Here is a 13,488-nt window from a genome sequence, read left to right as displayed (position 1 = left end):
GTTAGCTCCGACTTTAACATTCAACGCCTGTTGCGTGGCTTCAAAGTTACAGGAGCTCCCGTGAACCCTTGAGCTCTGTCAACACCATGTACGAGGACTCTTGGTATACGCTGATGCCCGACTTGGGCACCAGCAAGAAGAGTCACTCTAGTAGCCATAGTCAAAGTCATGGTCACCGCCGCAAGGAGTCTCTGCTCCAACAACCCAATGTATGCTCCCCGCGAATTGGCACCCCACCAATAATTGTTGAAGCTCATAAGATGGGTTTAGGAAACAGGCCAAACACACGAAGCTGCGACGCCAATGCCAAATGTTTACGAAGAAATCGAGGATACCGACACTCCGCCAGAACCGACGGTCCTTCGCCGTGCCAGTTCCTACTCCGACTTCTATCGAGTGGTCAAGGAACAGCTGTCTAAAGACACACGACCACGGCCTAAGAAGACCGACAAGCACAGCAGAGCATGGGAAGCTCTGACGCTTCCAGACTCTAGTCAAGAACTTGAAAAACACGACGCCATTAGCCTTGAATCGTACGATGAGCAATTGCTGGATGCCAGTCAGCAGGAATACTTGTATGCATACTACGTCATGCGAAGATGGCATTTCTATGAAGACAGCGCTGACTGATACTAGACTATATCGCGACCAACTTACTGTCACGGAGCGTCACTTAGATGGGCTTATCGAAGATGCAAACGCGACGCTAAAACTTCTTACCTCCCTATCGAACTCTTTCGGCTCCGTCGAGGCGCAAACGTCAACTTTCCAATCGCAATGCGAGGAACTTTTGCAGGAACAAAGAAGGCTGGAAGTCTTGGCCGACGACGTCGGAACCGATCTTCATTACTATGCGTACCTCGACAATGCAACAAGACGTCTCAATGCGCCAGGCGCCAGCCGACTGGTCGATGATGCCTCTTTTGGAGAGATGGTCGAGAATATTGACGCCTGCATCGTCTTTATGGAGAATCATGTAAGAGTTCGTTCCATTTGCTCTCAAGAGCAGATGCTAATGCAATTAGCCGACATACCGCGACCGCGATACCTATCTTGCACGATACACTGCGCTCCTCACAAAAGCCCTTCATCTTCTTGAGCATGGCTATAAGACCTCACTGGAAAAGGTATCACCTGAAATCGGCCGTCAGATTATAGCTACAAAATCCGAGTCGGCTCGCCATGCGCTTGCGTATGGTCGTTTCCAAGAGATGATGCTGGACTCGTATGGCTTGATACCCAATGTTCACCGAATCATACGCCGCGCATATGATTCTTACGGCCAGCGAAACGAGTCCTGCACTCACTTTGAGACCTACGCAAATACAGCTAATAGCATCATTCATACCCATCTCACGACACGAGATCGCGACTTGAAAGTTTTGACGCAATCTGATATTGCAGAGTTCCATAAAGAAGTCAAGAGCCTTTCGGCTGAGACAGCATCGCGAAATTTTATCAAGCAATGCTTCGAACGCATGTACAACGAGGAGAATCTGTTCGTGAAACTCTTTGATGTGGAACCCATATGGACACAGGCAGCAGACTCAGTGTTTCAGGCGATCAAACCCATCAACACCACCATTGCTCATCCTGGCAACTTGACGCCATTGGTGACTAACCTCCAGACTGTCCTACAGACTGCACCATTGGAGACGACGTGCAACGTGGTGGGCTTGTTAGCCAACGAATATTTTGGTGCCGATTTAGATGATATGGAGTCGCCATATTTCATCAAATGCAAGCAATACACCTCACAACTTCTTGCCCATCATCTGTGGCCCTTGACAGATACAGTTTTTGAGGCGGAAGTCACAAAAACGATCACAAAGGCGCCTGTTCAAGACGCTTCTCTGAAGATCGGACCTGTTGTCGGTGGCGTAGCGTCATCGAACGCCCATCCCTTAGTCAAACAAGCCATTAAACTTCTGAGCATGTATGAGAATTGCATGCCTAAAGAAAGATCTGTAAGTGAATTGTCCTCTAGCACTGGATTTGGCTAACGGCTTCGTAGTCAAAAAATAGTTCAGTCGTGTTCAATATTGTTCGAGAAACCATTCAGGTGCTCCAACGCGCAGAAGCAAGGATACAGTCATTAAAGGCTGGCACAGATCCTGATCTGTTTATGGTGAAAAACTTACTCATCATAAAGAATGAGCTGGTTTCGTTGGAGATCGGTGACATTCGAAACCATGGTGCTTCTATGCAGCACTTTGTTCACATCTGGGATACCCTGAGCCCCCAGAATTGGGTCGGTTTCTTTTCCAACATCATCGGTGGCGGTCTATGGTCTAGAGGCACACCCTCCGTGACAGCTAAAACCTTGACTGTTGAGGATATGAACGAGCAGCTTGATGAGTTACTGCGACAGTCTATCTACAACTTCACACATCGCTGGGGTACTCTGATGAACGACTCGCAGAATAGAAAGCCTGGAGTGAAGCCAATCGCGAAGGTGGAAGCTGAACTAGAAAGCTTACTCATGACTGCGTTCAGCAACCAGCCTGAAGTGGTTGGAAAACTGAAGGAGGCTATTGAGCAGCATGCGCAGGCGCAGAATGATGCGAAAGATGAGAAGCAAGGAGTAAGACGATACTGAAGAGAAGGAAATTGGGTGTGACAATAGAAGCGAGTATTGCCTGATATAAAGATCCAGACTGACGATCTTGGAATAATGACCAATTTCATATGCACATACAATCGTACATACCTAGGTACCTAAATATGTCGGTTTCTCGCGGTTCTAGAGCGTAGATCCCGAGTTCCGGATTTCATTAGCCCGAAGTCGGTGCCACCTTTTCAATGGGCATTTTCATTATGAAATTGTTAGACAGGTACATCTTAGGAACGGCCCCCGGAGAAGATGCCGATAAGAGTGTCGGGAAATTATAGTACAGAGACGGTATGATTCCCCACGATTTCCATCAGTATCTGACGGGCTCTTCCCCGAACTTTACTTGTACTGTGGTATCTCAACACCGACAGTCCGGGCTCCGTTACCGGCTTTGTAATGCTAGCACGTCATTTGCCGAACGCCCTCCGCGATAAATCAACCCCGGATTGCGATATCGATTCGCGCGCCCTAAGTCTGGTTCTCTTATCTTTTTCTCCCCCTTTGTTGTCTTATCTCTGGCGAGCTTCACCTACTTTTTTCTTGCCTTTTTGCTGTTGAAAGGTTCATTGCTACCCGAAGAGAAAGGAAGGACAAAGGTGTTTGTGATCACCCCGCCAAATTGAAGAGATGGACGCTCTTGAGCTGGAGACGGCCAAGCAGAGCCCTACAATTGAGACGGCCAAGGATCTTTTCTCTGGTGCTGTTGGAGGAATTGCACAGGTCTTGATTGGTATGTCTCGATGTTTCTTTCGTTCAGCTCTTGGGGAGTCAGGCAGCGCAAAGGGAAGAGAAGATTTCCCTGAGCCGGGGAATAAAGATGAGAGACCTGGCTCAAGATAAGCTTACCCTCCACCATGAAGTCGTCACCAGCATAGTTGTGCAACAGTATGAATTCAACCCAATTGCTAACACTCTAATCTCAGGTCAGCCCTTTGACATTGTCAAGGTCCGACTCCAAACTACAACGCAATACTCCTCTGCCATCAACGCCGCCACCACAATCTACAAGAACGAGGGTGCCCTCGCCTTTTACAAGGGAACGCTTACACCACTCATCGGTATCGGAGCCTGTGTTTCCGTTCAATTCGGTGCCTTCAACGCCGCGAAGCGCTGGTTCCAAACTCGCAACAACGGAGCCGAACTGTCTTATCCTCAATACGGTGCCGCGGGTGCGTTTGCTGGCGTCTCCAACTCGGTCCTCTCAGGTCCCATCGAGCATATCCGTATCCGCCTTCAGAGCCAGCCTCATGGCGCCGGTCGTCTATACGATGGTCCTGGTGACTGTATTCGTAAACTCGGAGCTCACAATGGTGTTCTGAGTGGCATCTACCGCGGTCAGGCTGTCACCATCTGGCGAGAGGCTTTCGCCTACGGTTCCTGGTTCACTGCCTTTGAGTATATGATGAACTCGGACGCTGCTCGCAATAAGATCGACCGCAAGGATATCCCTGCTTACAAGATTGCTCTTTACGGTGGTCTTGCTGGCGAAGTTCTCTGGCTTTCCAGCTATCCCTTCGATGTCATCAAGAGCAAGATGCAGACCGACGGCTTCGGTGCCAACCAAAAATACGCCACTATGCGAGATTGCTTCGCAAAGACTTGGCGAGCCGAGGGGGCGGCTGGCTTCTGGAAGGGTATCGGACCTACCCTGGCGCGAGCTATGCCTGTCAGCGCGGGAACTTTCATTGTTGTCGAGATGACCATGCGAGCTCTTAACAGCTAAACAAAAGCGAACAGTGCGGAAAACAGAATCTGGTTGATCTTTTGATGCAATAAAACGTATTGGGGGGTTCAATGGTTAGAACAAAAAGGGAAATGATATTTTTAGAAGGTCACGGAGAGATTCAACACGTGAGGCACGAGCGATAGACCTTGGAGAAAGGCATCGAATGCGTGATAATATACCCAATCTTAATCTATTTCGTTTTACCACCCTACGTTCTCGTTGTTCTCTACACGACGCTGCAGAATGTTTCTTGCGCCTTGCGGTGATAACCCTTCAAGATGGAGTTCCTCGAGTACCTTGCGTGCCTCTTCGTTGTCGGTGAAGACTCGATCGCTGGCTTCCTTGAGTGTCAAGCCACTCGCCTCACCCGCTTCAACCGGAAGACTCAGGAGCTGCATACCCTCAGTCAAGTTATCAAGGACAGATGAACCATTAGGGATGTAGCGTTCGATAGTAGAAACCAAGGCAGCGCCATCGCGACGGAACTGGGTGGCACCATAAGTGGTGAACGACTGACGCATAAGGACACTTTGCCATAGATAATCTTGAAGCTTGACAAGGGCTTCACGGCAGACGCGGCGGAACACTGCAGTTGAAAGAGCTTTGATGAGAAAGTCAAAGTTGCGTTGGAGGATGCGAAGTGGCTCATCAAGTTCTGGCGTAATAGCAAGCTCATCTGCTACCGTGTTAGCTGATATGTTGGGAACAGTACGGCATGCGAACTTACCGAGGATAGCAGTTTCACCAACAGTTGTCCATTGAACACGGGTGGTGTATGCTCGGAAAGCTTTATTGTGCGACTCGACCAAAGCGCCAACAAGAAGTTCTTGAGCAGCCTTGCGTCGCATGTTATAGGCACTCGCTGTCTCATCAAAGAGAGCCCCATCTTCATGTTTCTCTCCCACTGCTGTAGACGTGCGATCCTTCACATCATCGTAGCTCATGGTACTGGTAATGTTGTTGCCCTGGCTAGATCTATGCAAAGCTCGAGTCTGAAGTTCATCCCACAAAGAGACAAAGAACTAGGATGTTAGCTTGATAAGATGACTTTCAGGCAGTTTGCATACCTCCTCATTGCTCCAGTCTTTCAGAGTATTGACAATGTGATCAGCACTACCAATTACTTTGCAGAGCACCTCAAAACCACCTGTACCCTCAAGAACAGCAAGGTCCTCCTTATTCGCGGCCAAAGTGCGACCAAAGGTCGTAGACATGCTCTGATAAGCCTGAAGTGAGTCTCGAAGGCGATCGTGATAAGCATCCAAGATTTCAAGTTGAATGCCAATCAAGAAGCGAATTTTGTGCTTGAAGGTACGCACCCTCTCGTACTGACTTGTCACAGATCGCAGAAGATCAGTGACGCGCACAGCAGCATATGTTGGCTTCATCTTGCCCTGGAGCGCATAATCGTAATCGATATTGCGGGCATCTTGTGACTCCATGATAGTATTATATCTTTCAAGAGCAAAGTCCTTCTCGGCCTTGAACCACGTATCAAAGTGGTCATCCAGTATATGTGCGGTTAAGCCAGACCATCCGTTTTCAACATCGCCGCCGTCATAGTTGAACTTGTAGCGAACATTCTCGTCAAATGCCATCAGTTGTGACATAAAACTACTCAGGAATGAGGGGCTCTTAATAGCTTCGAGTGCGACTAATGAGGTTTTCTCCTTCAGCACTGGTAGTAGTGAGGTAATAAAGGCAGAAACAGGATCGATATAAGCCAGGTTGGTCGCTACAGCAGTGTCCTGGAACTTCTCTGCTAGCAAATAGCCCAGATTATCCCGGAAGAAATCTTCCCATTTCTCAACCAGTGCGATAAACCACGGGAGACAATGAGTTCCAAATGCCTGAGCACCGCTTGTTGGCTTGTCGCTGAGAAAATGGAAACGAAACTCGGAGACAAAGATGGAGGCCATGATTTCGAATGGAAGCAACGTAACAAGCTTGTCAGTGTGTGCTATTTCCGGCTTTTGAAGATCGATGAGCTTTTCGATGCAATTGATCCATTCCTCATCCATCTGCAAATGGGTGTCAATCTTGGGCCACTTCCTCTGCTTCAGGACTGCCTCAAGTTCCCCAGACATAGTAGATTTGATCTCATCCCAAAGTGAAGCGGTCACACCTTCGGCATATGCGACGAGGTGAAGGCCCTCTTGGCCAGGTAGGCCTTGTAACTTTTGAACATGCTGTTTCAACTTGATGTAAGGCTCTAATGAAGCCTTGGGGTTCTGAGGCAGGAATGATCTCGCTTCTACTCGAAATTTTTCAACGTCTTGCAAGAGAAAAAGGTAGCTCTGGGCACGCTCAACGGCCTTGATCTTGTTCATAGGCGACTTGAGGCGTTCGATGGCCTGATCTGGGGCATCCGAGGCAGCGTAGATCTGAGCACGAAGATCAATGCTCTCTTGAAGCTTTTGAAACTCTTCTATGCGAGCAGCAAGTGACCCTTGGCGATCATCGGCAGTGCGCCGGGTCTCTTCGAGCTCTCTCACAGCTGTATCTAGCTGTGATTGCAGCTGGTTTCTTTGAAGTTCAACATTTGCGATAAGTGTGTCGAGATCTTCGAGGTCGGAGGTAGACTGAAGCTTATCGTCCAGGAAGTCCTCAACTCGAATATCGAGTGATGTTCCTTGGTTGTTGGCGGCTACGGCTGCCATGTTGTAAATGATGGTTATGCGTTGGTGTTCGTGAATCTCATAGCGCAACGTAGCTACTCTACATGACGTGGGGAGCATGCCCCACTAAATCCGATAGCTACATACTTCTTCTAGATACAAGTGTTTCTGGAAGCTCAGATGAACTCATGATAAGCACGGAGTGCAAAGAAAATTCCGAGCGGAGAAAGAAGAGTTTGAAACGTCCGACACCGACTTCAGTCAAAGAGAGTCATAATTGAAGTCAATTGCGGTAAGTGAAAGAATCTGAAATTCGCGGGTGGCTGAACGCCAAGCCTGGAGAGTTAGTCGGGTGGCTGGGTTCTCATGAGGGTTGTCATGATGGATTTCGCGGCTCTCTCGGGAGAATAAGCTCACGGTTACGACGGAAAGAGTTCACATATCATGTTGATCTTGTGCTACTAAGAGAGGAGTCGTCGTCAGACACTGAAGTAAACAGTTTGCAGTTCATGTGAATTCCTATTGAACCGCGCAGTCTAAGTAAATATTGGATAACTACGAAGAGAACAGCAGCATGTGTTATAATGGAAGAAAACAGAACTTCAATTCTATGTAATGAAAACATATATTACCTCAAGGTGGTGCTGTCTTGATACAGACCGAACTTTGATAACTTGCGTAGTGGTTTTCGCCGTCATTCAGTGATCCCGAGTTTCTGTCCACACCGAGCACGGTTTGGCCGCGGGATAGCGTCGTTAGCTCCGACAGAGTGGATAATAATACGACTTCTTAGGTCGAGCTGGGGAGAAAAGACTCCATGACCAAAAGTCGGGGAGTTTCAAGCCAGTTCTCGCTTACTCGGGGTAAATGGGGCAAATTAATTGAGACCAGGTTACGAATAGGATAACCGAGGAGATGGATCTCAGCTACAGAATATGCCTGAGCATGATAGATCAAGGCGCCAAATGAGCACGAATATTCGCGTAGTGTATGTCTCGACGTACGTCAGCATAGCCAGTCCAGGCGGAGGAACAAATAAAAAAAAACCTATAATACAATTGGTATAATTTGAATAGGTCGATAGCTCGACAAAGTACGGATGAGTCCAGTCGATTACCCATATCCCATTCGAAACGGCGCCAAATCGTCATGACAACTGCATTAAGCTGAGAGAGGTCCCGCTATAGCTTCTATCCTTGGCACCCTTGGCAAATCTGGGCGCTGACGAGCTGCCGGGGTCGAGCCCAAATCAAGGTCGCAGCTGGTCGTATAGAAACGCGTCGACTTTGCGGCGAAGCGCTACGTAAGATCGTAGATCCTAGGGTTCAGGGATCAAGCCCAGGAGGTTGCTCATCTGCACTGCTGCAGGTCCAATAACACCTTGCCGCTAAAGGTTTAGCGCCCGATCGCGTCTAGGCTTCTCCTTCCCTCTGCGGCGCCGGTTAGCGGGTTGCCCGGTGCTGAAAGGAGCCCCAGCTGGCAACTGTGGCTCCACATGTAAAACGTCACCGTCGCCAGGCCAACGCGAGTAAATAGGTGGCTGGGCACTACACCTCTGCATCACCCACCGAAAAGTCCAGAGGTTGGTAGTTATCCCAAATCTTTCCCAGCCATCGAATATCCGCCCAATTGTCTGGTATTGGTATACGAAACTGCTCCGACTAATTGACTGACTGACCGCTTCTCTCCTTTCCTTCTCTCCTTTTCTGAGGAGATTCTCTAACAAAACCAATAAGTCTTCACCCTCGTTAGCAGAACGTGTGAACTGATCCTCAAGGCTCTTGATTTATTGTGGCCAACTCTCAACTTGACTTAACTTAACCTCCTTTAACAAGATCTCACTATTACAGGGCCCGGCTTTCGCTCGTTGTCACCAACCGTCGTCTTTAGCCCACATACATTCCAGTGTCGATTGTCTACCGAGACATCGATTTCTCCCGTCCGCATTCCACCGCTCCTTCACCTCGACAAGAACCAGTTGTTCCCGAGACAGATTGACTGATCCAGTGGAGGAAGTTCGGGGTCGATCAAAGGATCGCTTCCAGAGTGTTACGCGACCAAGCGGTAACAGAAAGAGCAAGGAAACCAAGTGATAGCAGTCTTGAGAAACTCGTGTTCGTCACTCCCTAACTGGGGGACGAGCGCAGACGACTCAGTTGTTTCCCACCACTACTTCAACCGACAACACCTTGAAGGAGTGCAGGATCAACATCATTCACGATGGGTTCCGGGACGAGCAGCAGCAGCAGCTCGTCCTCTAGAAGGCAAAAAGTCCAGGTCGGCTGGTATCGTAAGTGATTGTCTAGTCTCGGGACATCGATGAAATGTCTCAGCTGATATCGTCCGCATCGCTAACATCTAATTTCACTAGGCTTCGTTCCATTCCTCGGTTATCACCATGTATTGATGATCCTTATCGCCATCGCCATTATTCTATTATGTGAGCTATTTTACCCCTCAATGAGATAATTTTCTAACCAAAACCAGCACTGCTTCTCGCTGGCTGTTCATCGTCCTCGCCACTTATCCCTGATATCTTCCTACTATCTATCTACTACAAGAGCTACACAGCAGTGCCCGATACAGCCCAGGTCGACTACAACCTCCATTCAGCTATCGAGAACATCGCAGGTGACGCTTCATTGCAAGCTCGCGTTGGTTATTTCGGTATCTGTATCAACCCCGACGGTGGTTCCTGGCTGTGCAGCAACAATGCAACTGCACTGGCTAAGGAGGTTGATGTGGACCAAGATCCTCTCAACCTCATCTGGCTGGCTGCTCAGTTCAAAGATATGATTGTATTCCCATATCTCATGTGAGTTCTCACTCCGCGTGCGCCGAAATCGAAGCACACTAACCTGATTCTCAGTATCATCGCCATCATCTTTGCTTTCGTCTGCCTTCTCCTTCTCGCGACCTTCCCTGGATGGCACGAGGAGACCGATTCAGAAGGCTCTGACCGCGAAGTCAAGCCTTTCCCGTCTCGTCCCGTCTCCCAAATTGCCCTTGCCCTGATCTTCATCTCAGCTATCTTCGTCCTCGTATCTGTGCTATGGCAACATACAGCGTCCGTAGCCGCCTCGGTTATAGCCCAGGATTTCGGAAACGGAGCTGTCAAGAGTGGTGTGGGTACCAGCGCCATGGTATTGGGTTGGTTCTCATTCGCCCTACTGATAGTCGTCACTATCGGTCTACTCATTATGATCCTCAGTATAAGCGTTCTCAGTTCGATGGTATAGAATACCTCGAATTCACCTGAGTCATCGCGGACTATTGCGGACTAAGTTGTCGAATAAATGTACATATGTCGACTATAATCTTCGACACGAGGATGGTAAGATCAAAGATGGTAAAGGAGGGCATCAGCATCGGAGTTACGGAAATGATTTTGTTTATTTAAAAACGTTGAGCGATCGGTTATAATTTCGGTCTTTCAGCCTTGACATGGGACGGCACAGTGACACCGTACCGCAACGCTTTATTCTATTCACGATATAGCCTGACTCATGACATGATGAGATATCGGATAATCGATACGATGGCCACTGAAAACAGAGGCTCCTCGGCCGAAACTCGGCATGACCATGAGCTGGAACGATGAAGCGAAACGAGGAACGCACATCTTTTTTGCATATAGACTGAGGGACCACACAGAAAACCGATCTCTCAAGATGAGAGACCGCGTGGAATGGATGCGCTACAAGATATGATTTTTGAGACCACGAATGGGATGTGGTACGGGAATATGGGATATATGTCTTGACGTGTGAGGAGGAATGGGAATTGTTTATCGACATGTATTATCAAGGCAATTTATTGTCACGCGTTTGCGAAATTGAGGATTTGGGTCTGAATTTGATCTTTGTTTGCATTGCTGATCACTTTCTATGCTTCTTATTTATAGATTGAACTTGCGAGTGTGTGTGTGTGTGTGCGTGAGAGAATGTCGAGGGTTTCGACACCTTGAACGGGCAGGATTTGATGGGTGAAAATAAGGGGAAATAGCTGTGCTTCTAATAGGTAGTGATGAGCTCCTTCTTTACCGAAGATCATCGAAACAATAAATCAAGTTGCGAATATCTTGCTTGTTATCGAACACTCCCGTGAGCCAGGGTGACATTTTGCATGTAATCTCATTTGGCTACCTAAACCTACAGCCTCTCTGAATCACTTATAAACTCAGGTATAGCACTTAGCAATCGGTCTGTATCTCGGCGTTCACACATCTCTGGGGTGAAATGCTTCGAATTTTGCTAATACTTGAACAGTTATTTCCTTGGTTGTTTCAAAATCACCTATCATAGTAGCCTATCTGTTGAAACCTCCTGTCAATAACCCTTGGTCGTCTACCCTTGATATCGTTGCACGCTTATACCCAGAAACTCGACTACCATGTTGCACAGTCTTTCGTCACATCGTTATGATCCTTCGTCACTTCCTTTCCCTGGTTGAGAGTTGGTTTCCGGGTTATTTGCTGATATGATGTTGATGTTGGTTGACTGATGGCTCGCCCCCTTCTGTTAGACCCCGGACGGAAAGTTGACAGTATGGGTTTATGTTCGTGGGTAGCCTATCCTCTGCTGGAAGCTCGACAGGTGTTGTGTTGATTTGGATAGCGAGTTTCTGGTCCACTGACACCTCGCTGTTTCGATTTAGATGGTTCAATGCACCAACAATTGGAACCACATGGTGTGGAGAACTATCAAGCTCAGCAATTGGCGGTACCCAGCTGTATTCATGCCTTGTTAAACCGGACGAGATGGAAGATATTGTTGTAGAAGACGAATTTGACCACGTGAGCTGCCCCGGATAGTGACCGGACGACATATGGTGGAGCTGAGATGCTGATCGTGTAGCTGCTGGGGGTATTGGAAGTGAATGTTGCTGATGATAAGGGCTTGAGATGTTTGATGATAGACGTGAAGGAGTGCAGTTGAAGCTTGCTCGCTGACTAGTTTGGCTCAGATCAGAGACACTATCATGAGGGCTATGAAGTGGAAGATGTTGATCAGAACCATTATGAGTGGACTGTGCAGGCAGTCTTTGAGATGGAGCCGTCACTGGTCGATTCAATGGACCATTGTTGGATGGCGCCAGAGGCGGTGAGTGTTTCCAGTCTAAGGGGTCTCCTAGAAGTAGACTCAATCCTGCGAGGGACTCACTATCGTAAGTGGCACTTGAAGTGAAAGATTTAGGTAGAGCTGTGCTGCTCATGTTGACTGGAACAAGTTCTGGTAGTGATTCAGGCGCATGTTCTATATGCATCGTCTGCGAACTCGTTGATCTATGAAGAGGCTGGGGTACTTGGAGCGAGGATGGAGTCGTTGGTGTTGCCGATTCTGCGTTTGTTTTGAAAACTATGGTTGGAGTTGGAGGATCAATAGATTGAGCAATTGGTGGTTTCCTGGCTGGAGCTAGAGTGACACATACTATTAGATCATTGTATCGATGAATATATATGATGGGAATCTTCAACTTGCCCGTTACATCACCAAGAAGATCCCCTAGCAGCGCGACATTATCAAACACTGTGGCTTCATCTCTTACACCACACTTCTCCTTAACTTTCACGGGTTCAGGAACAGGAGCCAAAAGAGCTATCTGTCTCAAAAAGTTCAACTCAGCAAGCACAGCGGCATGATGTCGACTAACAATAGGCTCCTGGCTCTTGAACTCACTCGCATCTACAAGCACCCATGCCATGCGTTTCGAAAAGGTGGTCTTTCCACCTCTGTCGGCCTCCGGGCGACACCTCTCGACAATCTCGCAGACTTCTTGAAGTCCTCTTTGAGCTGATTCGATAATGTTGTGTACGCGGGCAAGAACCTTTGGGCGGCGCTGAAGAAGATGGAGGCATTCGTGACGTAGTTCTATGAGATATTGAAGATCTGAGTCGCATGTTCGAACGAGCTCGAGACTGCGACGGATATCATTTGGGACTTGGTCGTGGTCCAGCGCCCAGGTCAGGAGGTTGAAACTTGCATGTATTGCCTTGAGGGGGTTAGGCATGATGAATTAGGACAAAATACTGCGTTCTTCGAAGCGAACAGTCTCATACAATGGAGTGTTCTGATGCTTTTGGCGAGAAGAGCAATATGTGAGTGATCGTCGAGGTATTGATTAATCCTTGTTAAGCTGCAGGTGACGATGCTAGACGACAATCCTCGCATTAGTCTTCCCCGGTTAGACAAGAGAAGAGAGAACAAAATCAGGCTGTGATGCAAGTCTGTTTCTGATTTGCACAATATCCATCCACTATCATATTGCTAAGACCCATGTTCAGAGCTGAGGCCAAAGGTGATATTGAGGCATGTGGCTTGCATATCCAGAAGCAGGCCCTGAGACAAGACTCAGCTCTCAGCCACTCAAGCCCAAGCAAGCAAGACAGGTCAATAGTGGGATTCAATCCTCCAGCTGAACAGTTAATTGGATATGTATTGGGTGGGCGTATATCACATGAATCACAATGTTGTGGTGTTGGTTCCGAATTTGGTTCAAGCGCATGCTGACAACCACCGACAGGTTTAGGG

The 13,488-nt window shown here is 48.1% G+C and overlaps 5 protein-coding genes across 5 annotated transcripts; 3 read left to right on the top strand and 2 right to left on the bottom strand.

The window, feature by feature from the left end:
- Positions 1–18: 18 nt before the first annotated feature.
- Positions 19–2,720, top strand: FOIG_03273 (uncharacterized protein). Its single transcript, XM_031201060.1, has 5 exons — positions 19–209; positions 271–575; positions 637–976; positions 1,026–1,967; positions 2,015–2,720. Exons 1-5 carry the CDS (start codon positions 87–89, stop codon positions 2,597–2,599), a joined length of 2,295 nt encoding a protein of 764 aa, XP_031068584.1. The 5' UTR covers positions 19–86; the 3' UTR covers positions 2,600–2,720.
- A 138-nt stretch (positions 2,721–2,858) lies between these two features.
- FOIG_03272 (solute carrier family 25, member 46) lies at positions 2,859–4,622 on the top strand. Its single transcript, XM_031201059.1, has 2 exons — positions 2,859–3,344; positions 3,538–4,622. Exons 1-2 carry the CDS (start codon positions 3,242–3,244, stop codon positions 4,335–4,337), a joined length of 903 nt encoding a protein of 300 aa, XP_031068583.1. The 5' UTR covers positions 2,859–3,241; the 3' UTR covers positions 4,338–4,622.
- FOIG_03271 (uncharacterized protein) lies at positions 4,541–7,031 on the bottom strand (the record flags this gene model as incomplete). The annotated part of the gene is made up of 3 exons (XM_031201058.1): positions 5,408–7,031; positions 5,068–5,362; positions 4,541–5,016 (listed from the first exon to the last, which is right to left on the bottom strand). Exons 1-3 carry the CDS (start codon positions 6,998–7,000, stop codon positions 4,541–4,543), a joined length of 2,364 nt encoding a protein of 787 aa, XP_031068582.1. The 5' UTR covers positions 7,001–7,031.
- Positions 7,032–8,481: 1,450 nt separating this feature from the next.
- On the top strand, positions 8,482–11,037 carry FOIG_03270 (uncharacterized protein). The gene is made up of 4 exons (XM_031201057.1): positions 8,482–9,248; positions 9,330–9,398; positions 9,446–9,773; positions 9,828–11,037. The coding sequence occupies exons 1-4, from the start codon at positions 9,179–9,181 to the stop codon at positions 10,195–10,197; spliced, it is 837 nt and encodes a 278-aa protein (XP_031068581.1). The 5' UTR covers positions 8,482–9,178; the 3' UTR covers positions 10,198–11,037.
- A 1,278-nt stretch (positions 11,038–12,315) lies between these two features.
- Positions 12,316–12,967, bottom strand: FOIG_03269 (uncharacterized protein; the record flags this gene model as incomplete). Its single annotated transcript, XM_031201056.1, has 2 exons — positions 12,316–12,366; positions 12,389–12,967. 2 exons carry the CDS (start codon positions 12,965–12,967, stop codon positions 12,316–12,318), a joined length of 630 nt encoding a protein of 209 aa, XP_031068580.1.
- Between the last annotated feature and the right edge of the window lie 521 nt (positions 12,968–13,488).

Source organism: Fusarium odoratissimum (genome assembly GCF_000260195.1).
Source record: "Fusarium odoratissimum NRRL 54006 unplaced genomic scaffold supercont1.4, whole genome shotgun sequence".
In the NCBI taxonomy this organism is placed as follows: Eukaryota; Fungi; Ascomycota; class Sordariomycetes; order Hypocreales; family Nectriaceae; genus Fusarium; species Fusarium odoratissimum.
The sequence above is the reverse complement of the archived record's forward strand: the minus strand, read 5'-3'. Positions and strand labels throughout refer to the sequence as shown.

Coding starts and splice junctions, on each gene's coding strand:
- FOIG_03273 (XM_031201060.1), top strand. CDS start 87: ATGTACGAGGACTCTTGGTATACGCTGATGCCCGACTTGGGCACCAGC. Junction 210..270: donor CTCTGCTCCAACAACCCAAT/GTATGCTCCCCG, acceptor AGATGGGTTTAG/GAAACAGGCCAAACACACGA. Junction 1,968..2,014: donor GCATGCCTAAAGAAAGATCT/GTAAGTGAATTG, acceptor ACGGCTTCGTAG/TCAAAAAATAGTTCAGTCGT.
- FOIG_03272 (XM_031201059.1), top strand. CDS start 3,242: ATGGACGCTCTTGAGCTGGAGACGGCCAAGCAGAGCCCTACAATTGAG. Junction 3,345..3,537: donor AATTGCACAGGTCTTGATTG/GTATGTCTCGAT, acceptor CTCTAATCTCAG/GTCAGCCCTTTGACATTGTC.
- FOIG_03270 (XM_031201057.1), top strand. CDS start 9,179: ATGGGTTCCGGGACGAGCAGCAGCAGCAGCTCGTCCTCTAGAAGGCAA. Junction 9,249..9,329: donor AGTCCAGGTCGGCTGGTATC/GTAAGTGATTGT, acceptor TAATTTCACTAG/GCTTCGTTCCATTCCTCGGT. Junction 9,774..9,827: donor ATTGTATTCCCATATCTCAT/GTGAGTTCTCAC, acceptor CCTGATTCTCAG/TATCATCGCCATCATCTTTG.